The sequence below is a fragment of the Filicampus tigris genome, chromosome 5, assembly GCF_054856515.1.
Source record: "Filicampus tigris isolate MCC_2025a chromosome 5, RoL_Ftig_1.0, whole genome shotgun sequence".
Lineage (NCBI taxonomy): Eukaryota > Metazoa > Chordata > Actinopteri > Syngnathiformes > Syngnathidae > Filicampus > Filicampus tigris.
In genome coordinates, this window is record NC_141221.1 from 7,799,871 (window position 1) to 7,824,750 (window position 24,880).

A 24,880-nucleotide genomic window follows, 5' to 3' on the forward strand; every position below is an offset into this window, starting at 1 on the left:
TTGTCGTTTGTGGTAACGTTAAATTTATTTGACAATGAAATCTAAAAAATATTTAACATTTATTTTTCAATATATACACTTTGATAAAAAGAAAACAACATTATGAATTTAAAACCAATGAGCAAAATAGGATGAAGAATAAGGGTTTAACATTTAACAACTAATAAAACGTAAATAATACAATACGTTTATATAACAAACTACAAAGTGTGAAGCAAAGTTCCTTGCAATGAACCACACAAAGGCTGCACTTACCCCGCTATTATTTCACGTACCACTTTGATAATCGGCGGGTAAATGCAACCAGCAACTGCATCATATTATGGCAGACAGTAGACACACTGAAAAAATGAAAACACTTTCTCGTCAAAGCAACCAGTAAAGCATTAACAGAGGGACTGGAAACTAAATATAGAACAGGCAACGGGGTGGTTTAACTATTAAACACTCCTAAATGTGGCCATCAACACACATCAACACCCCCCGTAACCCGGAGGACAGCTCCATTCGCACCTGGGCGAAAGGAGGAGGCGGGAGGAAAAAAAAAGTGAGATGGCGGGGTAGGAAGACAGTAGGAAATAAAAGGAGATTACCAAAGAGAGATGACAAAACCTCAAAGTCATTATGGTACTTTTACACCTGCCCGCAGGCTCCTCGGAGGCGATGCTCGCTTGCGAGCATGCGAGGCTGCTGGAGCTAATCGGGGGGAAAAAGACAAAATGCAATGCTCCACTTCCCTTCCATAAACAAAAGAAAAAAAAAAAAAAAAAAAAAAACTTATGAGCAACAATAACAGGGACACACTTTGTGTTATTGAGTCTCACGGGCACACTTTTACAGCTCACCGTTATTAGGAGGTGACAGGAAGTGAGTGAGTGAGCCAGAAGACAGCGTGGAGAAAACAAATTGAGCTGCTATATCATGCACGCCGTGACCAACACACCCACGAGGCCCATTGTTAAGAAGATCTTCGTGATCACAAACATTATGGCCATCCTTGGGTAACATGTATGCACATGTTACTTTACATCACATGCGCGGAGAGACACTCATGCATAGGAATAACACAGACCCAAATAGAATGCACGTGTGCAAATGCAACGTAACTTAACTTCACGAAAGGGAACGGTGGTAAACGTGTAACCAGTACGATGGTAGACAGCCTAAGCCACAGCATTCGCAAGACTAAGCCTCGAACCCACACGACCCCCCCCCCCCAATAAGGCAAACAGTGGATAGAGCCGAGAAGGCTTAGAGTGGCGTGAGAAGCAGGGAGGACAATATATGGAAACTAATTCAATTTCGACCTCTTTGTACCGCTCGCCCATGCGCAAATAGCGCCACATGGGCTGATGTAAGGGAACGGGAAATATATAAACCCATCTGAACGGAAGCCTATGGAAGTGGACTTATTATACACTTGAGCAGGGGTCATCTAGCTAAACGCTTTTACCCTGCGGTTATTCAAACTCAAGCTTTCAAGGGGTTCTTGAGCACCACCATCCTCGCACGTCAGCCACTCGATGCCCCAGTGCAGCCCTTAATGAACTTTGCAATTTGATAAACAGTAGGTTTTTATTAAGGATTATTTGTCTTGTTTTCCAACAGAGATTCAGCAAGTAAAGCCAAAGGAAAATTGTTGAATATAAAGTATAATGCTAATAAATATTTTATATTGTAGTATTTAGAAAAATAATACTGATTTATAAGCAAGGATGATATTAATGTTGTATGTTTTTCTCCTGGTTAAGGCAACCGAGAGGTTACCGCATTCGGCTCAAAGTTCTGAGGTTGGGGGTTCAAATCCTTCCTGGATGAAATTTGCATGTTCCCCGTGTTTATGTATCTTTTTTCAAGGAGCTGCAGCTTCCTCCCACACACCAAAAACATGCATGCTAGGTTAATTTAAGACTCTACGGCCGTGTTCCAATTTCCACCCTTATCCCCAAACGCCTCATTCACTTTCAGTATATACAGTACTTCGGTACAACATACATAATAGTTCCCTCATTCTGTTTAGCAATTCAGACACTCAGCTCAATACTTGCTGCTCGTCTCATACCAGGTGACCACCGTACCTGTCATGACACATTGGCGCATTAGATCTTCGACTATTAATTGTGAATAAAAAAAGATTTATTTTAAACTGTATTTTATTTCCTTGATTGTACTTATTTTTAAATGAATTATTTCCGTGGTGTGTATTTAATGACATTATATTTAAAGATAAGGCACTATATAGGGAATTGTGTGGAAATTTCACACATAGCCCGAATGGTCCATAGGTGTGTCAATGTGAGTGCTTCTCGCCCAGAGTCAGCTGGGATAGACTCCATCTCACCCACGATGTTCATGAGAAGCAGTAGCACCGTATTTTTCGGACATAAGGCGCACTTTAAATCCTTTAATTTTCTCAAAAATTGACGGTGCGCCTTCTAATCGGGAGCTCCTTATGCATGGATGAATGTCGGCTTTTCAGTTCGTCATCTGTAATTCAAATTCCTGTCTAGTAATGTTCACGCTTTCATTCTCATCCGCATCTAATCGCTAGCAGGAGTCTAAATTCATCATGGCGGAGGTACAACTGCTTCCTAGATAAATAAATAAACAAAACAAAAAAAAAAAGAATGTTTTTTTAATCTGTTTTTTATTTCTTGTAATAAGTTGTGGAGTATTATTTGCTACATCAAAGACCCTAACACCTTATATGATCTCCTGCATAGAAGCCAAAAAACGTGTTTCAAGTCTGTCTGTATAGATACTGAAGGTCATTAACATTAACGGAGCCACACAAATGTGAGTGAAAGAAGAGAAACAGATCTTTTTAATTTTAATTCCAGAACACACACAATTACACACGTAAGCACCCTTGCAGCGGTGATACAGACATAGATTGTCTATTGACTCGCTCCCCTCAGAAGACAGCATAAATCTGCTGTGCCGCTCGCCCACATTTAATCGACTGCTTTTGAGAGTTACATTATTTACCTACTGAAAGCCCGCGCGAAAGCGGGGCAGACAAGCCATTATGTTATCTGAGTTTATATCACACGGTGTTTCTTGGCACTTGGGTTGTACGTCGGTGAATGACTACATTGTAAACAAATGAGATAGAAGGAAAACAATGCTTAAACTTGACAGTATGTAAAGCGAAAGGAGAGACAGGGAACAGTGTTTAGGAACACCATGCAGGAAATACTGTAAACATCACATCCTCAAATCAACATTCTCTTTGCATCCTCTACAAGCCCAAAAAACACAACCTGCAGAAAATAGCAAATGTAAAAGACTACATTTACAGTATCATATCTAACTTAAAGCATAGTACACACATAATCGAGCCTAATTCAAGCATGACCTTCAAACTGATTTTTGGTTAATCTGCAACTGTATTTTATGGACACAGTTTTCATGGCACGTAGCCTGGCTATATATTGATAATTGGGCCTAATTTGAGCCTGACTCTCGGCTTCCAATCAAAGTGAGCGCAGATCTGATTGTCAGATGTTTCTATAAGATTAGCATGCAAAGAATTTGATGATGGATGAACCAGAACAAAGATGGCGATACTCGCTATTGGCCTCTCACTGTGTCCTAGCAAGGAAGACGAAACACGAAAATACAGGTTAGCTCAGCGCTAGCTAGCAGCTGGTACGACATAAGCGCATGGATTGGAGTTTAAAATATTGTACGTTATTTTAAATTAAAAGGGAACATCTGTTAGCTTGTCGGTGTACACTCTGATATTGGACAACATATGGTATAGCTAAAGCATTATTTAAGTGCACTCCATATACAATTTACCATTATGATCAAATTGGATTTTTTTTTTTTTTGGGGGGGGATATGATGTGTTTTTGGGCAAATGTACAATTAGTAACACATTCCAGTCCACATTCTGGACTTACTGAATAAACGGTAAACAGACAGCGAACATGGATTTTGGGTACAAGTCCAAATTTTAGTGTTAGCGTACCGTAGGTTAGTGATAGACATGGTGTTCTGACACGGGTGCAAATTAAAGATGTGTGTGCTCATTTTAAACTGTGCACAAATTCACATGAGATATGTAAGCAAGCCTAGAGCCATAATGAGTAACACACATACTGTTTGACACACATGCATATAGAACAATATTTCATTCTTGAACTTCCCCCACTAAAGAGGCGTGGCTGGGAATGTCATCTATCATTGTTCAGGCCATTTAGAAGGAACCTCCTCTGATGAAAGAGACTGATGAAAGACAAATGGGGAGAAGGATGAGCGGACGGAATAGAGAAGGGGGCAAAGTGTGGTCACCATTAAAGGGAAACAAATTTTTATTTTGGGGAAAAAAAAACGATCCACTGAGAGCAGGCAAATTTCATCTGATGACAGATGGGTGAATACAGCTGAATATTTAAAAAACTCAATTCTAACATAATGCTGGAAGACGGTCGCATTTTTACACTGGCTTGCAGAAGATACTTGCTTTGATTCTACATGCAGTTCATGATCTTGTAACATTACCAATTCAACACATTTCATCACTGAAGGACAACAGGAGAGTATGTTGGAGAGATGCAAATGAAAATGATGTCCGAATGCTTCACAATAAAAATTGAAAAGTACATTCTCTAAAACTGCGATTCTCAACCAGTGGGTTGGGACGCAAAAGTGGGTTGCGAACCTATTTTGGGTTTGTCATGGACAGGTAGTAATTACAGGAAGCCCTGGTATCTGAAGCAACAACAAATTTGGTTTTGCGGGTATAAACAGCGCACAAACATCTAGTTTGCACAGCAATTAAGAGTATATGGTCACGTGGCACAACATGGCACACTCAGGCACTGCTGTATTTATTGTTTCTCACTCATTATTGTTTTATATGTATGGCCTAAAACTGTTTTGCTGGAATTATGCCTCTACAACTGCATTAGTGTAGGTTAGTCGTAGACTACTGCATGTTCCAACTAGCGTACAAATTTAGGTTACATTAAAAAAAAAAAAAGAGTCTGCTTAGGAAAAGATCATTAATTTGAAAGGCATGTGTCAGAAACTTTATTAGTTGAATTCCACACGTTTGTTGAGGGACTTTCCCAAAAAATAAGAGATCACTAACAGGATACAAGTGAATTTTTCTGGTTTTAACTTTGAACTTTACTATTAATTTTACTCAAAGTACAAACAGAAATGGAAAACATATGTTTTGTCCCATACAAACATTAGCCTAGCTCTGTTCGGATAGCTCTAAAATGTACCAAGATCCAGTGTTTTTCGCAATGCAGTTTGACAATGTATGGTAACTCACTTTAACACAACAAAGAGAGACCTCAGGGGTTGAAAGGTGAATCCTGCTATTTGAAAGGCTCCAGATGGTCGTCGCATCGTGTCAATACGAAAAATGAAAAAAAGGATTTAGAAGGACTTTGTCTTACAGCTTTCTGCGAGCGCAATGTAATTATTCCCACTTTTTCGAACAGCCTGGTGGTTTCTTTTCTCTCATTCATCGGTTGTCCCACAGGTGCCTCACTCCATCTTGTATTCGCACAGATGTACATGAGAGGCCGCGAGTGACAAGGTAAGAGGTTGTCGGCAGCCATGCGGGTGAAAAAGAATTACCATATGTAAAGAATAGAGGTGGCGAGGTCGCTCTTTTTGTCCCCGCATAAAGCAGGTGGGCAACCATGGATAAGATAAGTGCGCTGAGACGAATACATAGTGCACACGTGGATGCGCATGAAATGCTAGTCACACAAATAATTGAGTGTAATACTGTAGTGGTTCCAGGTGACTTTTAGGTACACAGCGGGTCTCTCTGCTTGTGCATGGTCTCAGTCAGTGAGGTCTGATTAGCACTGAGAGAGAGAGCGACCCAGCAGGTTTTCTCATCAGGATCAGCTTTCAAACGGACGATATACTGCTACTTTTATTTGTAATGGAAATCAACATGTCCTCTGTTTGTGGAAAAGAAATGGTCCGAATTAAATATTAGGCTTTAATCTGGATTTTGGAGCAAGTTAAAAAAAGAAAAAAAAAACAATAACCAATCACCGATCCGATCAGATGAACCAATCTATTAAAAAAAAAAAAAAAAAAACCTGCTATGTGTGGGGATTGAGATTGCCAAAATTCACATTGAACTGAAGTCCACTGAAATGCATTTGATGAAAAAAAAAATACGACAAAATTCTCCCCAAAACACTGACAAACATTCAATTCACTGAAAAAAAATAAAAAATCCAACTGTTTATGCTGAGAAACGATGGTGGCACAGAGCATCCGTGGAGTGAACGAGGTTGTGTTTGCTGTAATGTCTTAATTTGCGGATCGCATCAATGACATCATTTACTGATTTGCAAATTATGATATTACCATATTACCATATCATTATCACAACCACTGCCACCTACTGTAGTGGATGTGCAATTACACATTATTCTTGTACGGCAAAAAGAGCATGTTCCCCAGGTCACACGCGCATCCCCCTGGTACCAAACTGCATCCCCCAATCAATCAACTGCTGGAAATAGACGAAAGAAAAATTCTGGATTATAGTTTCCTGTCACGCCACGTTTGCATGGCCACTTGTTGCTAGAACGCGTCCATAAGGATCAATAATAACTGCCCCACAGGCAGATGAGAAAACTGAAATTATGCCTGTCTCGACTGTTTGACATGCAAAATAAGGGCTGACGGTGATGTCCGTACCTTGGGACAAGAGAGGAACACAAAGTCACAGCGACAGAGTGTTCACAATTGAATGCCTGATGGTTACAAAACTAAAATACCAAATGAATGAATGAAAGAACAACTGCTGGATATGCGGCAGGACCATGACCTAGCGCTGCCGAGTGTAAATGATTCCAGATAATACGAGACAAAAAACACATGTGGAAACCTGAGTAGCACTCTTTTTTTTTTTTTTAAAGTGCGGAACGACAAGGAAGCTAGAGAGAACTTTCTTGAAAAGGTTAGATTTCATAAGAAGTCAATCCCAGAACGCATGTGTTTAACAAGGCTGCTTAGATTGCCACACAACGTCGTGTTCATGCTAATTGGTTTGCATGTTTTTGATGAATGTGAGCGAGCACGGAGGAAGGCTGTTTTCATGGCACTAATAGGGCTTTCAGCAAGATCATTACCTCCCAAAAAGGCTCTGTCTCGAGTTTTCCATTTATTCCTTGCGAAATAATCGCTAAGAACCATCTGCAGCCGGGTTAAAATTACATGATTCGTAGCTTTCTGCTGGCGTCATCTAACAATGTCTCCGCGTTTCTCTCCAGCCTCCGATCAACTCACACAGGAAGTAGAAGCTTGGAATACAAAGCAAATGTAAGAGGCTTGTGGACAACTCAAATGCACTCAGAGAGGCCATTAATAAAAATAATTAGCACAGGAGATGAGCTGGGGAAAAAAGGAGGCAAACGGGCAAGGGAGCAGCTTGGCAGATGTAAAATCTCATTTCAGTTATTCAATTTATCAGAGACTGAAGCAGGAAACCCACCAATCATTTTAGTAGTGCCTACAGCAGCAAGCTTTGTGATTGTGAATGGACATGCAAAACATAAAGAGGCCATACTGGTAGGCCGGAGGGGTCATTTGCCAAGAAAAAAGATCAGATATCGCCAATTTATCTTGCTCGAAAGGATTAGAGAAGAGAAAAAGGAAGAGGACGGCTGCGCACGCTGCTGCAGCTTTAATGTACTTTAAGGACGTGGGAGTCATTCATCAACCCACACAAGACGCACACCCAGGCTGTTGGAGGTTCAGGTTCAGGAAGGCCAAGGTGATTATTGCCACAGTAACTCACACGAGTCACAGTGTTGTCGAGTAATCACCTCTGGCTACATGTATGACATAACAAGGAGCACCTTGAAGGGAACGGTCCTACAATTATTGCACAGAATGCCACCGTTTCCCAAAGCTATCGCGTAGCAGTTGCTGCGTGCTACCACCTTTAAGGCTTCTTTATACAACGGGTTGTTTTGAAAATGTGTTGGAGTTTCACTCCAAGTCGGGGGGCGTCGCTACGGCTGATACTGACGAGGACACCGCAGGGCGGAATTTCCTCTTTCTTTTACGGTCAATTCCGGTCGGCGTTTTTACTGCCGAGCAACGATCAAAACGACATCGACAACAATGGATACCGTGCCTACTACAACAAAGGGACCTAGATGACTAGTCCATGCATTTAATTATACTGCGAAAACAACCTGGAAGGTGGCAGCGAAGGCGGTATGTGGGTGTGTCGGCTTCATAACACACACATTCGTGACATAACACCCACGCTGCTGCCAAATTAGTTTGCTCCGCAGCAGCAACGAGCTGCGTGGTGGATCCTCTCCTCCGCGGCGACAAATAAATTGACTTCAAAGAACCGAGCCGGGGAAAATTGTACATCGTCGCAACATGTGACATAACGGACCAATCACGTATACGCAGCAACGATTTCTAACGTGTCGGTCACATGATGCAATGCGGCAGTTGTCGCCCGCGCCGACGGGGGAGTATAAAGAAGCCTTTAGAGGAACAGTTGGAGGAAAGCCCTTTACTGTTCAGGCATGACAAAGCAAGAGCTATAAAGGCATGATGGAGGTGTTTGGTCATGGTATGAATTAGAACAGAGATTGTGAATCAGGAGGACCATACAAATGGACAACAATTCCCACAGACACCACACCAACATTCCCACAGACCAACATCTGGTAGAAAGTCTTCCCAGTGGAATCTCTTATCGCTGTAAAAGATATAGATCGACTCCATATTTTTCTTCTATTTTCAGTTCCATCCATCCATTAAGTGTCTCCAAAAATAACAAAATTGTACCAAAGTTACAGAGCGCGCTCATTTGTTTTCGCACTGCGGTAGCATGCCATACCAAATATTGACAATAAAAAAGGTACTTCATAATGAACCAAGCAAAGGAAGACAAACGTAAACGTAAAAAAAAAAAAACCCCAAAAAACACATTTATCAACTGTTTTATGCAACCGCAAAGGCAGGCAATAGTTCTGACACTTTCACAAATTTACACATATAACCTTCAGCAGGAAATGTTTTGAAACAACAGCATTCAAATCCGAGACAATGGCAGCATTTATGTTGCTGTTTCCTATCCTGGCATTTCAGTTCACAGATCCCTTTGGTGCATTGCAACAACAAAGAGGCTCGCTCCAGTGGCATTAACGGTTAACGGCATCTTGACTGACAAAGACAGACCATTATGTAAAATATATCATTTTACTCCAATAAAGTCTCCATACTTATCTTCATTAATACAAAATAAAATCTGAAGTAACTGCTTATTGATGTAATCTCTGAACCACAGAAAAAAGCTGAAAAGTCCTGCCTGTTCTGCCGTGGGGGGGTTACTGGTAGAGGGAGTTCATAAAAATATGATGCAGTTAATCAGGAAGCCGTTATATAAGCGCACCGGTAGTGTGTGCGTCTCTCCGTTGCTCTTTTCAAAGCGTCAGGCCTGTGTCGTGTCAAAATAAACATTCATTCAAGTTCATTGGAATTAAAAGCAATTCATTTTTTAAAATGGGTTCTATAAATGACCAACAAAAAGATGGATGCTGACTAAAAATAATTCATATTCAATTCCTTTAAATTTCCATCGATTCCAGTTAATTCCCATGAATGGTTTCCCCACAATAACCAAACTCGCAATGGACTTGATGACAAAGGTGTCTGGGTGATGCTGATTTGAAAAACTGCACTTAAAAAGTTTCATGCTGCAACTGCAGTCGGAAGGAAGTAGGAGGACCACAGAGGCGATCCGACACCATCCCGCATAAAACTTTTCAATCATAATTTTACTGTTTGCGAGCCTCACGTGGGCCAAGCTGTAAAAATAAAAATGAACCCTGAATCATGGTGGTGTCGGCGGGTAATAACGGTTACGATAATGATGTCGGAGGCCGGCGGCAACAAAGGGACGGTGAGTGAAAGTAGCCTACCGTGGTCGGTGATTTTACAAGAGACCAGATAGAGCTCCTTCAGGCTCCTCCCCTCCTTGGCGATGATTTCCACGCACCTACCGCAAAACAGAGAAAGACATTTGAAACATCTGTACCCAGGGCAGCCCCGATCTGTGCGTTGTCCCCTAGTTATGTGCTTAAGAGCAAAAAAAAAAAAAAAAACAAGAGATCCTTCTGCGGTAGAGGTTAAGAAGAACATCTGCAAGGTCACATCACTTTCCATATTCCGCCATTCATTATTTAACACCTGATCTGATTAAATTAGCATGCGGTGGAACAACTGGACTGTATGTGCACATGTCGGCATGTGAGGGCACGCACACACACTTGCTTGTTCACTTCAAAGAGGGCAATCTGCATTCGGCACACTGCCTGAGCCCACAGGAGCAGTGTGTGTTTGTGTGTGTGCGTGTGTGTGTGTGTGTGTATGTAAAGGTAAAATGAAATTATACACTTGGGAGGGCCGAGGGGAAGATCAGAGTATATGTATCAAGCAATTCTCTTTAAATGATTCTAATGAGAAGTGTGAGTGCTACAACGGGATTTTGATCAACACATTTGACCTATTAACCTTCAGCAGGAAATGTTTTGATCATTATGCTGGTGTTCTTTCATGAATATGTATGTGCCCAAGAGGGAAAATACACACTTCACACACTGAAATTAACATAGATGCCCAAGATGACCAAAAAAAAAAAAAAAGCCTTTTCCGTGCACATGGGTGAACACACAGTCAGGGTATTTGTCCATTCAAAGACATTCGGTGCCTTTGGATGTCGTTCTGGTTTCTTTTTTGACCTTGTGGACGAGCTGTCATTGCAGTCTTGGAGCAATTTTGTCTGGCAACCCCTTCCTGGGAAGGTTGAACACTGTTCCCAATTTTTTCCATTTGTGAATAATGGACATGGTCCGCTAGAGTCCACAAAGCCTTGGAAAGGCTTTGTAACCTTTTCCAGACTGAAAGACTTCAGTCACTTTGTTTCTCATTTGTTCTTGATTTATTTATTTCTTGGCTGTCTTGTGGTGTGGCGAGTTTCATTTTGAGCTCTTGTAGCCTTCTTCGTTTTGTCTGACAGGTACTATTTAAGTGATTTCTTGAGTCAACAAATCGGGAGGCAATCAAGCCCAAGTGTGGCCAGCAGTGTTGCCTCAGTTACCTTGAAAAAGGAACTTAGTTACCTCAAAGATTACTTTAGAAGTAACTTAGCTTAGTTACCGATCGCAAGCGACTGAGTTAACCAAGTTATTTTATTAGTACAGATGCCGACATCCCCGCTTAACAAAAGTGAAAACCAGTTTTACCAGTACTTAAATGGAAGTACATTCTTAACAGTGATGTTAAAGAATAAAGTATATTTTTTAATTAAACATGAAACAAAGAACATTTTTTACTTGCATTATATTTTCTTTCTTTCTAGAGTTCACAATGTTTTTGTTTTTAAAGGCTGTCTGTTTTGGCTTGACATTTAACTGTGCTGGCAACCTTAAATTTCATAATGTACACTGGTTATTAAAATCATTAAATTTGTGGACCTCATAGAATCACACAGCTTTGTGGGTCTTTCTCTTATCTTGAATGTGCTGCGATTCATGTTTTTTTTTTACAGAGTAGTAGGTTTTTGAAGCTAAACAACACTTTGTCATCAGAACAGTGTGCAATGTACCTTAATATTTTGTTTAACTGACAAACTAAAAATGATGACTGTACTTCTGGCTTCAAAACGCCAATGGCTCAGCTTCATCCATTGTTATTTTTCATGTGGTCAAAACATGACATGGCGCATATGTAAGATACCACCCCCAGATTCCAGATGTGTTGTCACTCACTGCTGCACTCTAGAGGTAGTTAATGGCCCTACCACTTGAGCATGATGGTTAAGTGGCAGTTAGTTGTGAGCTGGTTCATTGTTAACCGCTATACAGTAACGAACTGTGATTATGGAAGGTAAAAATGATCACTTTATATTACTCAATGTAAACAAAATAGATATATTAAGGTAACGCGTTAATTTCTAACACGTTATTGGCATCTGTGGCGGCCAATGAAAGTGAATTGAGCTTGTCATGAGACCGCCAGCTGGTTCAGTATCCTTACAATCTGATCTTTAGATTCATAAAAAAGGGCGGGAAAGGTCATTCCTAAAGTAATATTTGACCAACAGACAGTGAAAGTAGCCCAACAGATGTTGTCAGACCTCTTGCAGGTACTGAACCCTGAACATGAACCGTTAAAATGTGGCCCAAGATACAAGGCAGATTTAGAAAACAACAACAACAACAACAACAACAACAAAACTCAAGATCATCAGGCAGTTAACTTAGTCAACATGAACAACCAATCGTATGAGATGTGGGTGGTTGGGAAGGGAGGACAAAGTGTTTTGAACCATGTAGCATGTATGTGGAGTTTACATGTGACATTGATGAATGACTGCATGTATTCATGTTTTCCGCTGTCCCTTGCTCCAGGACAAACTTCTCCTTCAGGAGACAAATAAAGAGAAACCCCGATGCTGCCACGTGATAGGAATGACAGCTCCGCTTAGTCGGAAATGCATCATGTTCCAGGACTAAATTTCATTTGACCACAGGGCAAGCAAAATTATGCATGTTTACTCATTTCTAGTAAACTGAAATGTATTGAAAACCGCCTGGGAATCTAATACAGAAACATTTCCTTCTGAAAGACATGATTTGTAAGGTTGGGTTTATAAGTGCAGCCCGCCCATGTGTGACATAGTGCACTGTGGACTCAGGGAGTGACAGATGTGTGAGTAAAGTTCAAATGTGTGTCATTTTTCTCAAATTCTTATTTTCGGGGCAAAGCCAAAGCTGTTCAAATGTGCACCGGCCTATCTGCTTTAGTTCACTGGGCTGCATCTTTATACTTCCCTCTTTCTATTACATTCCAGTTGCAGAGGTCCAGGGAGGGTTTTCAATGTTATCAGGCCGTGCTTTCGCTACTTTCTATTCCATCTTCCCATTTTGTCCTGTTTATGTTTGTCCCGGGTTTTTTTAGGATACAGTTTTCCTTTGTACAGCCACCGATGTATTCATGGTTAGTTAAAAAAAAAAAAGTTTTTTTTTTTTTTATTTCCTGCTTTCAAACGTTTAATTCATAATGAGGTCATAAAAATATTCAGTCCATGTCGAATGCCATATTGACAAAAATATATCCACATGAAAACAGATTCAGATTCAGAGGCGGTTCATTTAAAGTCAAAGGTACAGGTGGCACAATCTGTTAATACATTTTTTTTTGTTTCTTGTCACATTCAGAACATCGATACAGTACCTTACCTACAGTAGGATAGGAGACTCAGTAACTGTAAACAGTGCAGATTGATCATTGCAACATGCAGTGCAATTTGAGGATACATGACCAGAAACGACAAAAATATGTTCACCTTAGATTAGCAGTAAACTCCACAGTAACCAATTTACTGTAGCGCTTTCTAAACCAGTCTCTTCTGGCATAAAATATGTCTCTTTGAACACAGAATATTGTTGTTGATCATGCGTCGTTCTGTCTGATGGATTCAAATAGTGTGGCAATTTCCCAATAAACTATTTTGAAGAGGAAAACCAACAGCCCCAAAGAAAGGAAAGTGCCGCCAGGAAGAGCTGAACCAAGCATTGTACTTGGGCATCTCTGACCACGTCAGGACAATGGACAACATCAACTCCTGTACTGTTGATCAACAACAGAGGCTTGGCCAAACAACCAAGGCTCCAAAAAGATCTTGTTTAATGATGCGGGAAACATTGTAGGAATGTTGAAAGATCTAGCAGTTCCGTTTGTTAACCATTACAACACTTTTAGATCTAGTGGGAGTGATTAGAGATGTGTTCAAGCATACTGGTATATCAGTCATCTGTCCATCCGTTTTCCAGAGTGCTTATCCTACTTAGGGTCGTGGGTAAATAGGAGCCTATGACTGGCGAGAGGCGGGGTACACCTCAGACTGGTCACCAGCCAATCACAGGTATAGAAAAACAACCATTCGCCCTCACTTTCAAACCTATGGACAGTTCAGAATCTTCAGTTAAGCTAACAAGCATGTTTAGGGGATGTGGGAGGAAACCAGAGTACCCTGAGAGAAAACCAACCTAAGAACGGGGAAATCATGCAAACTCAACACAGGAAGGCTGGGGATGAGATTTGAGCCCTCAATCTCAGGACTGTGAGACAGATGATCTTATCACAAGAACGCGTCGCCGCTATCACGGTCCTCGACATGAAAATTCACAAAATAATCTTTAAGCATTGGATGTGCAAACTGGACAAAAACATCCATATAAAAACATCTTTTGAAATGGAAGAGTTTGTATGGCCACAGCCTTAAAAGGCAGGAAAATACCTGACAAGTCTGACCCACCATTGTACGGTAACAGTCCTACGCTCGAGATTCAGTCGAAGCGGCTGAGCCGAAATACCAAGCTGTGTGTCTTGGGGGCAGCTGCATCGGAGCTGCTAATGAATAAATGCGCTGGAGAGAGCCCGCCAACAAAGGGATGAGAAGAAAGAAGAGATTTAGGAATACAGCGACGGAGGCCGAGCCACAGTTGCATCCAGTGGGAGCTTGTTACTCGGTGCTACCGGGGTCCCAAGGGTCACCGCAAAAGCAATTAGATCAGACATCAGTGACTGAGGAGTGGGAGCCAGGGAAGATGGAAAGACAGCACAGCGGGAAAGAGAGTAAGTAGGAATCTCCATTCTGTGGCTAAAGGGAACGGCAGAGGAGAGGTGAGAGAGCAGAAGCAACAGGAGAGGAATATGGGGCAGAAAAAAAAAAAGAGCGTTAAAAAGGCTGGAGTGAGCAGGACTGAAATGGAGGAAGGATAAATTGAGGAGAAAGCGGTGGCCATGAGTCGCCAGGAAGCGGAGACGCGGTATGTGAAGGCGTAGGTCAAGCCACATGAAAGATCCGAGAGATGTAACAAACTCTCGCCCACCCCCGCCCACCCGTTCCCACATGGCTCAGCTGACATGAATTAGTTTCCCTTCAAAATGTACACGGCCATTTGCCTACAAAATCTCTCAAACTCCTTACAAGACCATGAGCATTTTGTCACGTGTAATTTTAATCAAGTTATTTAATTGCTTTGTTTGACTCACACCAATTCTTGTGTGTTGGTTTGTCCAAAGAATGATATAGAAATTTACATACCGTCGCTGTCCTGTGAAAAACACTTCATTCAATGTTTTTCAATGTTCTTATTTTTTGGGGAATGGTGTTTCCGCGTTACAGACATCGCATTAACGTGAACATTTTAAAAAATTCCCAAATTGGAGAGAAGTCTTTTTCACAGGACAGCGATGATATGCAAGAACTCCTTAAGCAAGATCATTTTACGGTCCTTATAACGCGAATCACAGAGGAGCATTTCAATCCATAAAATCACAGAGGAGCACTTCAATCAATAAAATAAAAACAGAGGAATTGTATGATAAAAGTAAAATACAGAATATACACAGAAGATTAACACTACACTATAAAGAGTGCAATGGGAAAACAAATTGTACAACCACAGAATATAGAAACGTAAAAACTAATTTTGGTGATGTATAAAATAGACTGGAGACGTCGTTTACACTACATATGTTGTCAGCTAATTGTCACCTCAGTTCCATTTTGCAGGAAAAAATGACAATGTCATAGTCGCCATGACAACCTACGCAATGTTCAAGTAATTGGTGCAGCTGGTAGGCAGGTGACACAAGTAAGGTGGTGAGCCTCACCGAGGGTCACAGAGTGTCACCACGCTGTCGGCACAAACAGCTTGAGGGGATCTATGAATGTCACTTGATCTTACTTCTACATTTGCACACAAGCAGACATTAAACATGGTTTAGTTTGCAGAAAAATGTTGGCTTGGGGGGCACTTCATCATTCCTGAAGTAATACACATTTTCTATTCAAATGTAATAAACTGCGCCTTCATAACTGGCCTTACTGAATCTCAACTTCATCCACCTGAGAAATAACTCTTGTTGCACAGACTCAGGATGAGAGGCCAAATTATCACAGCTTCAATATTGATACACTTTACTTGAGGTAGAAATTTTAAAGGCATTCGGAGGTTACAAATGCTTACACATTACTAATGCTAAAGCGCCTGGCAAAAACATCCCTCTAAAACCTACGGGGGACTTTAGACTCGCCCTCTAAAAACTGAGGTTTTTCCTGGAAATTCAACAATTACAGTACAAAATAATTATCTCAGTCCCTGTAGCAAAACAATGAGAGCTTAGAACTGTGGCTTTCACATACGCCAGAGTTTACTATTATTTACTGTTTCAATCAAAAATGCAAACATGAATTGTCAGTGCAAGAAAAGCACTATTTTTTTTATTCAAAAACTTAGTGGTAATTACCTTTCTCTATTCTGTTTCAAAGCCGTCGATATCACCATTGTCGACAAACACGTTTTTAAAAAAAAGAAAATGACGCTTTCCCGGCTGTAAAGGTAGAAATACACAACAGCGCTCCTGGCTCTAGTGGTGGAAACAGTAATGCACTCCCGGCCTAAGTGGGTTAATACAGCATAAATCCAGACATTAGACAAAGTTTAAAACAAAAAATAACTAAATAAATAATAATTGTTATTAAAACAAAAATATTGTTTTAATCATATTAATCTCAAAATATGGGAAATATAGCTTGTAGGTATCCTGACAGTATCAGCCTTGAGAGGCTGGATGATTGTGTTGATTAATGGGTGTCTTGAAGCAATCATAGCAAATATAGAATGCAGTCATTGCCAACAACCATCTGAGGGGCTGTCCATTCGCTCTCAAATAATTTGTGGCCTGAAGAACAGCATGAAGTCAGTTATGGGAAGTAACATTAAATCTATGCAGAAACAAGGAACTACCCAATGAAACACCAATAAAAATGCAATGATAGAATCAAGTTAAAATACACCACTTGATTGGATATCAATACTTTGATTGAAAATGAATAGTATACCAGGGCCATTTACATCCTTGTACATCATACAAAAATAACGTGTGAATTTATTAATGAATTGCTAGAAAAATTGTTAATCCCCAATAATCCGTTTAGAAATGGAAGCGACAAAATGGCCGCGGGTGGATTTCTCATATTCCACAAACGCAGTATTAATTTCTCATATTCCACAAACGCAGTATTAATCAGAATGTCGTGTTTAGTTTAGTGGGCCTGCATAGAACATATTCTGGAAAAAAATATGTTTGGGTTGACTTTCCCTTTGATAAAAGGGCAAAAAGTGGCTAACAAACATTGCTGAAATATTATGTGAATGTAATAGATGCAGCAGTTATGCAGGTCCATGTCAGATGCTGATTGGGGGAACTCATTTTCTTTGTCTTAATCCCCATTTACAACCGACCCTTGTGTCATGATTTATTTCCTCGAGATATTTCCCTCGGGTTTGGTTGGATTTCTTTTTTTATAATGATTGATATGCACTCTGGAATTTGGGGAGATTTACAGTGTTTCCACTTTGTTTTTTTGCAAAGCCTGTGTATTAAATATAATGTTGGAAAGAACTGCACAAAGAATGTTCGTCTTACCGATGTCTAGATTCAAAAAGAAAAAAAGTTAATTGCGGTCATTTAAAAAAAAACAAAAAAAAAAACAGCCGGTGGACAGTATTGTAATTTCCGAAGAACAAGCTCAAACACCTTGTTAGACCATTTCTGCTTGCTGGAAACAAGCTGGAGCGAGGTCGAACAAGGAGCTGATATAGGACAAAGGGACAAGATGTCGTTCGCTTTGCGTGTGTCGTTGGTGCTCCCGTTTTGAATACGTCTTTGAGAGACGAGGCTAATCTTTTTGCATGAAACAGCCAGACTGGCAGCAGGAAGATAAACAGTGACGACAGTTAAGGGAAAGCGGGGTTCCGTACTTATCGCAAAGAATGCAGACAAACAACAAGTGTAGCGTTTCTCTTCAGCAAGAGCGCACAATGGCTCAGGGACGAAGGCGGAAAGGCCCTTAGGGCAGGTATACAAGTGCCCACCAACACAAGGCCCCATCTCATTGGGCTCTTCACATGGCCAACAATTACACGCCTGTCTGGACGTACAAAAGAAGCAAGGGAATCGGAATGGGTGATTTTGGAGAGAAGAGAAGCATGACATGCAGAAAAGGGAAGCGGCTGAAGGTCCAGTGAGAGGTTGAAAACATAAAAGCAGCAGCAGGAGGAGGAGGAGGAGGTGACGGACGATGCTTCAGACGTCCACAGCTGTCTTTGGACTTAATGAAATGGAAGGGCGGAGCGGCAGAGAGCAAGGCTTTACACTTCTTAGGAAAATGCTCTCGCAAAATGATTCTTGTAGTAAATTTTCTTTATATCACCCATAAATCCCAGCGCAAGCATAGGGAATCAAGGTTCTGCTTCCTCAGAGTTTCTCTCACGCCCTGGGCTATGGACAAAAGAAACTTTTTTTTTTTTTTTTTTTCATTGGGGTACAATAAAAGGATGTAAAAAAGAAAGATTTAATATCTGAAAAGAGGGCACTTCAAGGAGCACAATTTTCAAATAGGGAACTTGCAGAAATCTTTAAATGAAGGCAATACAGATACGCAATAAGAAAATGTTCATTACATTACAAAACAATGAAACCCTTTGGTTATTTCTCTGTTGCTTTCCATGTGGTTCAATTAAAAATGCATTTCCATAAATAGCATTGGTAATAGTATGCACTCACTGTTGTCATTGTCTCCTGCCACTGCTGCAATGAAATTACATTTTGTTTTGCCTTTAATATAAATGGGATGGGCTATAATTCAACAAAAAAACAACCTCGCAGTCAACACTCGTGTCTTGGAGTTTAAACATTTAAAAAATATGACAAAATTATTCCACTCATTATTCCACAATCACAAAAAGCGCTGTAATGTATTTATTGTTGTCATAATATTACGAAACATTAAATCCAGAAGCCAGCGTTGCAAGATACATATTTTATCACTATTTGTTTGAGCTTTCCAATCGTCTAAATGAGGGCCTGCCGCAGCAATTAGGGTCTGGCTGATTTCCCAGGCCGCCCTGCTGTACCCACCACACAAATAAGAACCCCATTCCGATTGTGTTCCACAGCCGTTCATCATGTTTTAAACCAATTTTGCGAATAATGGCAGGGCAGCCCAGCAGGTTGTCACTGGTCAGCTCCAAATTGTGCCAAAGGGGTCATAACTGCAACTATAAATGTCCGTCACTGTGGCTTTCCTGTTAAAGCCGCGGTTTTTTTTTTTCCCCAACCCGAAAAAAAAATGAGCTGAATGGGCATCTTTGCGAGCCTTCAGAGCTAAAAGTCAAGTCTTATCGTGTAAGTTGGGCTCGAAAATACTTTCTAAGGCTTGAAGCATGAATGAAGTGTTTGGAGGGTAAAACCTGACTAATTTGACAAGACTTCAACTTCATCTTAACCCACGGGTCTCAATCATGTCAAAAACAAGTGTCAGTGACAAAGTGGCTGATTATCTTGATCAAAAAAGGACTTAGTGAGGTTAAGTGTCAGTTGCCCACTTGAAGCTGACCCAAATGGACAGACAACCCTTTGCCGTGCCAACTCATACAGATCTGCGAGATGTCCATGCACAAGAAGCTTTGAGGCAGCTCTGGGTAACTAACAATCATAAAGCTAAAACAGGTTGCGTATCCTCACTTTCATAGGAACATTTTGCTGTTAATTTCTCTCTCTCTGTCTCTGTTAATATTGTCAAATGAACTCAGTTTTCAAAATAGCAAAAAACTGTATCTGTATTCAGAGATATGTCACTGAGTGACCCAGAAGAAAAATAATAATTAAATATTTGATCAAAACCAAAGCACTTGAAAAAGTACATCTCAGAGCAATTTTTGGAGAATGCTCCCGCAAAAACATGTTATTTAGGCCAAAACAATCATCCATTTTTTAAAAAATGACCTCTACCCTATGATCATGCATCTTTTACTTTATACTGTCTTTCAAATGATGATTTTTCCCTTCACAATGGCCGTAGCCTTTGCCACATGAGAGGTTTTTGTATCTTGCTCAAGTCTTCATCAATTTGACTGCTTGACATGTTGCTCCCCAAATAAAACTCTGCGATTGTGACTTATGTGGAATACTGAGAATGTGTTGATTTTTATTCTGGCCTACACTTTTTTTTTATTTGTCATTTTTCTGAAAACAAAAATGTTTACTTGTACTATACTTGGCCAACAAGTTAAAAAGTTATGGACTTTTGTGAACGGGAAAAATTGCCAGACCTGACTTAGTTCTTTTTAAAAGAAAGCAAACCAAGTTTGAAAATGTGTTAAATACTGTTCTGTGGTGTCAAAGGGTTGAACAGTGAAAGGCTTCTTTTGGAAATGTAGAACTCTTAAGAATCTACGATTCAACAGCTATATAAAGGCCCGCTGCGCAAACAGCTACATGAACAAACTTGACTGAAGTAGTGCTGAGCAATATGGAAAAAAAAATGTAAATCACGATAACGATATATTTTCAATTATTCTATTAAAAAAATATACATCACACTGATGACTGCTTACTTTTTGCTTACTTCACAAAGCAGACCTGTGAGAAATGCATTCATTAGTGCTGCTATAGAAAATATAGATAAACAGAAGCAAATGAGCTTATTTATTAGTTTTGCACATGTAGATATCAATCCAAGTACAAAGCATAAAAAAATGTAAAAATAAATAAATAAATAAAATGAGCTCTAATGCAATTTTGAGAACATTTATTGTGTAAATGTCGAAAGTCAAAATCAAAACTCAGGACTATATTGTGAAAACAAATCACAGGAATATTGTGTGTTTTCAAAATACAATAACCTTCCATTTTCTGAATTGCTTATCCTCAATATTAATATAATTTTTATCTTGTCGACCACTCCTCCCAGCTGACGTACGGAACGCTGCGACAATCATTTCCTGTTTAGCTGTGTGTATAGCATTATTTTGTATAAGTTTCTCTCCTGACCAAATTGCCTGCTATTCTGCTGTTCCAGTGAGACTTCTGTGTACATTTAAAAAAATGGAAATGAATTAAGTGTTAGAATTAGAATTTTGCACCACACATTTGTGCTTGGCGATGACTAGCAGCTGTGTAGCATAAGAATAATAAGTGAACGCTTTCGCCCATCAAATCCTCTGCCGTTCTTATTACTCGCAGTTTGGTGCAGGTGACAAATGACGATACACACCAGAGGTTTAATTAAATTTTGCTGATCCATCATTCGTCATCCGTCACCAAAACGGGCGTCCTTCAGTGACGGTCTGACGGAATGCCCACCTCTGATAGAAACGGTCGTTAAAATGTGACACTATTACATTTTCCTATTGTCTGCGCGATATATATCACACCGCCCAGCTCTACACTGAAGTGGACTATCGTGACAATGCAGCACCTTAAATTAGCTCCAGAGTGTTCTGCCTACAATTTGGGGGATTTTAGCGTCTTTGCCAGTGGATTTGTTACATGTTGTAAATGACTCACTCCTCCCCAGGCATCCTTCCAACGTCACTAAAATTGTCCGTCCTTCAATGAAACCAATATAATACGGAGCAAGGGCTTTTTGGCAGCAAAGACAGAATGCGAGCCAGGGTCCACCTGGACTGTTACACTAAATCAAAAGGAATTGTGGTGTGATTTCTTTTAAGGATATCAATTTTGGTGACTCAAGACAGATTCACTGGATCTGTAAAATAAATTTGTGTATATATATATATATATATATATATATATATATATATATATATATATATATATATTTTTTTTTTTTTTACAAATACTGCAATATGATTTAAATCAAAGATTTACAGTATAATTTTATGATTTCTAAACGACACTCATTACACAATACCTCAATTAATTAAGAGTACCGGTAAGTACAATACTTTGTTTCAGACCCTAAAGTAATCAGCTGGTAGCCTGTACAAAATTGAGAGCTACTCAGTTCCATGACTTTGCAGGGACGGGTGATCTACAGCATTGTGATGGCACACGTAACTAACGGCGCACTACACTCTGTGCGCTCAGCCATGGCTAATTGCGTTGCAGTTTGATGACTGCCATTCGTTTTAATGAGTGCTCACCAACACACACTGTCCCTCTCACTTAAATACTTAAAAACATGCAAGAGATGCATGAGGCACACTTGGAACAATGTTTGTCCTATGCTAGGAAAGTGGAAGGTGTGACGTTCATGGGTATGAATAGGAATGGGAGAAAATCCACTTATCCATCCAGCCATTGTCTACCGCTTATCCGAATTCGGGTCGCGGAGGCAGCAGCTTCAGCAGGGAAGCCCAGACTTCCCTCTCCCCAGCAACATCTTCCAGCTCTTCCGGAGGGATCCCGAGGCGTTCCCAGGCAAGCCGGGAAACATAGTCTTTCCAGCCTGTCCTGGGTTGTCCTCGGGGCCTCCTGCCGGTGGGACATGCCCGGAATACCTCATCAGGGAGGCGTCCAGGAGGCATCCTGATCAGATGCCCAAGCCACCTCAGCTGGTTTATCTCAACATGGAGGAGCAGCGGCTCGACTCTGAGTCCCTCCCGGATGGCCGAACTTCTCATCCTATCTCTAAGGGGGAGCCCGGACACCCTGCTGAGATAACCCATTTCGGCCGTGGAGGAGTTCTTGGGAGAAAATGTAGAACTTAAATCATTCTTAACTTGTGTTATGTGAATAAAAGCTGTTAATCTTCTGTTGGATGGATGTGGCTTCATCAGCAGCACACACGCCAGGGTGGCAAAACCTCATCAATTGACTCCAACCATTCACATAAGACAGTCTGTCATCACAAGTGAGATGGTGAGCTTTTCACAGGAGCTTCATCACATTTCCAGTTTTTTTCTTGTTCCTCCAAAGTTATGGAACTAAATGATTATCTCTGTTTTACTGTGACTATACTACCCCCTAGCAAAAACTATGGAATCGCCAGTCTCAGAAGATGTTCATTCGTTTTTAAACTTGGGAGAATAAAAGCAGATCACAGACATGACATAAAACTCAAGTCATTTCAAATGGCAACGTTGTGGCTAAGAAACAAGAAATCAAGAAACAAAATGTGGTGGTCGGTAACAGTTACTTGTTTAGACAAAGCAGTTGGAATAAACTCACTCAATTCTGAGGAAAAAAAAAATAGGGAATCATGAAAAAAGAAAAACAACAAAAGAAGACTTCAACAATCTGTGTGTACTTTGTTGCACCAACTCTGGCTTTTGTAACAGCTCACGGTCTCAGAGGCATGGGTTTATAATGAGTGATGAGTGAAAAGCAGTTATGTTTGTTTAGAAGGTTATTTTTTCAAAGTAATTATTTTGTGTTAATGTTTCTTGGTCATGATTTGATCAAAAAGTGGCACTTGGTTGCTGACGGGGAATTGGATGGCTGGCTGCATGTTGATGTGTTTCAAGATTTTATGATCTAAAAAAATAACACTGAATGTAGACTCACATATACAGTATGATCTCAAATGAATACCTAATGCTTGTAGCATCAAGTCTTAGGAAACATATTCATCGTTGAACACCAATAATTGCAAAGCGCAACATGGCAAATGGTAATTGATGGTAAAAACTGCCAAATGCAAGTTTTCCCAACCTCAGTAGGAAATCCCTGGATTGTTGACGAGGGTCAATGGTACATTTCTTGTCAACACTAAACAGGTTGCAATTTTAAAACAAGCACTGCTACTCATGGACCACTTGAGGGGAAACCAAACCAGTTTTCAAGTTTAAGTTAGGTTTGCTCAAATTTTCCACAACCTGAATGTGTTTCTCATGAGAGCCAAATGACATGAGTTGGATGACACCACCACAGATGCTGTTGACTATAAGCATGCCTCCGATATCACAGAAAACATGTATGCGCATCACATACACGATTAGGACACGAAACACAGGGAGAGACAACCGCATTCAAACCACAGTCATGTCGCCAGATGACAGCCGAGTGAGCAGTTCCATCATTGAACAAGACACCAAGGTCGTCCACGTAACTAGTCCAACATGTTTATTGTAGCAAAGCCACACTAAAACACATGAATCCAAGGCTCCGTCAAGTCAGAACTAATTTGGAGCTGCATGTAATGGCTGGATTCATGAAGCCTTTATTCTTGACTGCTGATCAATATCTGGTGACTTCACTGAATAGGTCTTGGTAACACCTAAAGCAGTGTTTACCAGGGATAAGGTTCCATTAGTAAAATGTCGTGGCACACCACAAAGTCACCAAAAAATATCTATACTGAAATAATGATGAACCCTGTCTTCATTTAATCAGAACGTTTACTTACTCAATGTGAAATATATTAATTTGAACACAAAACTATTATTCGGTTGTGTGAATGTTAACCAGTAGATAGACGAGCATTTACTTTTTTCTGCCTGTCACTGGTATAGGTATAAAACTTGAAAAAAGAAAAAATATTCCTATGAGTAAGTAATAATTATTGCATCAGTTAAAGGAAATTGGCAAATTTACTACAGCGCACAAATGCGCCGTAGCACAGTGCTGGGAATCACCGTCTCAAGATGTCACCGTTTCAAAATTTGAGTAAAATTCCATCACATTTCTGCTTTATCAAATGCTATCAAATGCAAAAGAGTATTCTAAAGGTGTATGCAGCATCCCCGCCTGTTATCACTGAATAGTCCCGCTTGAATTACATCAATCATACATCGCCTTCCTGTTCCCTCGGTGCTGTTATCCTAACATGAAAATGTCGCACCTTCCCAGGATATACTAAACAATATGAAACAAGCATAAAACCCACATGGGGAAAAAATGCCTAAAATTGGAATAGAGCTCAGGCATATAGTATATAAACACACTACTGATCCAATTGTTGCCACCACCGGGAACAGGGGGAAGAAAAAAGATTATAATTAGGAACTGGGAGCTAAACAATTATGCTGGTAAT

General features: G+C 40.3%; 1 protein-coding gene across 1 annotated transcript in view; it reads right to left on the minus strand.

Annotated features, from left to right (window-relative positions):
- Nucleotides 1-24,880, minus strand: part of fbxl17 (F-box and leucine-rich repeat protein 17) — a 213,925-nt gene that overhangs the window by 58,017 nt on the left and 131,028 nt on the right. Inside the window, exon 9 of the mRNA XM_086031766.1 lies at nt 9,945-10,021. Coding sequence (XP_085887892.1) covers nt 9,945-10,021 — 77 coding nt within the window. The remainder of the gene's footprint in view (nt 1-9,944; nt 10,022-24,880) is intronic.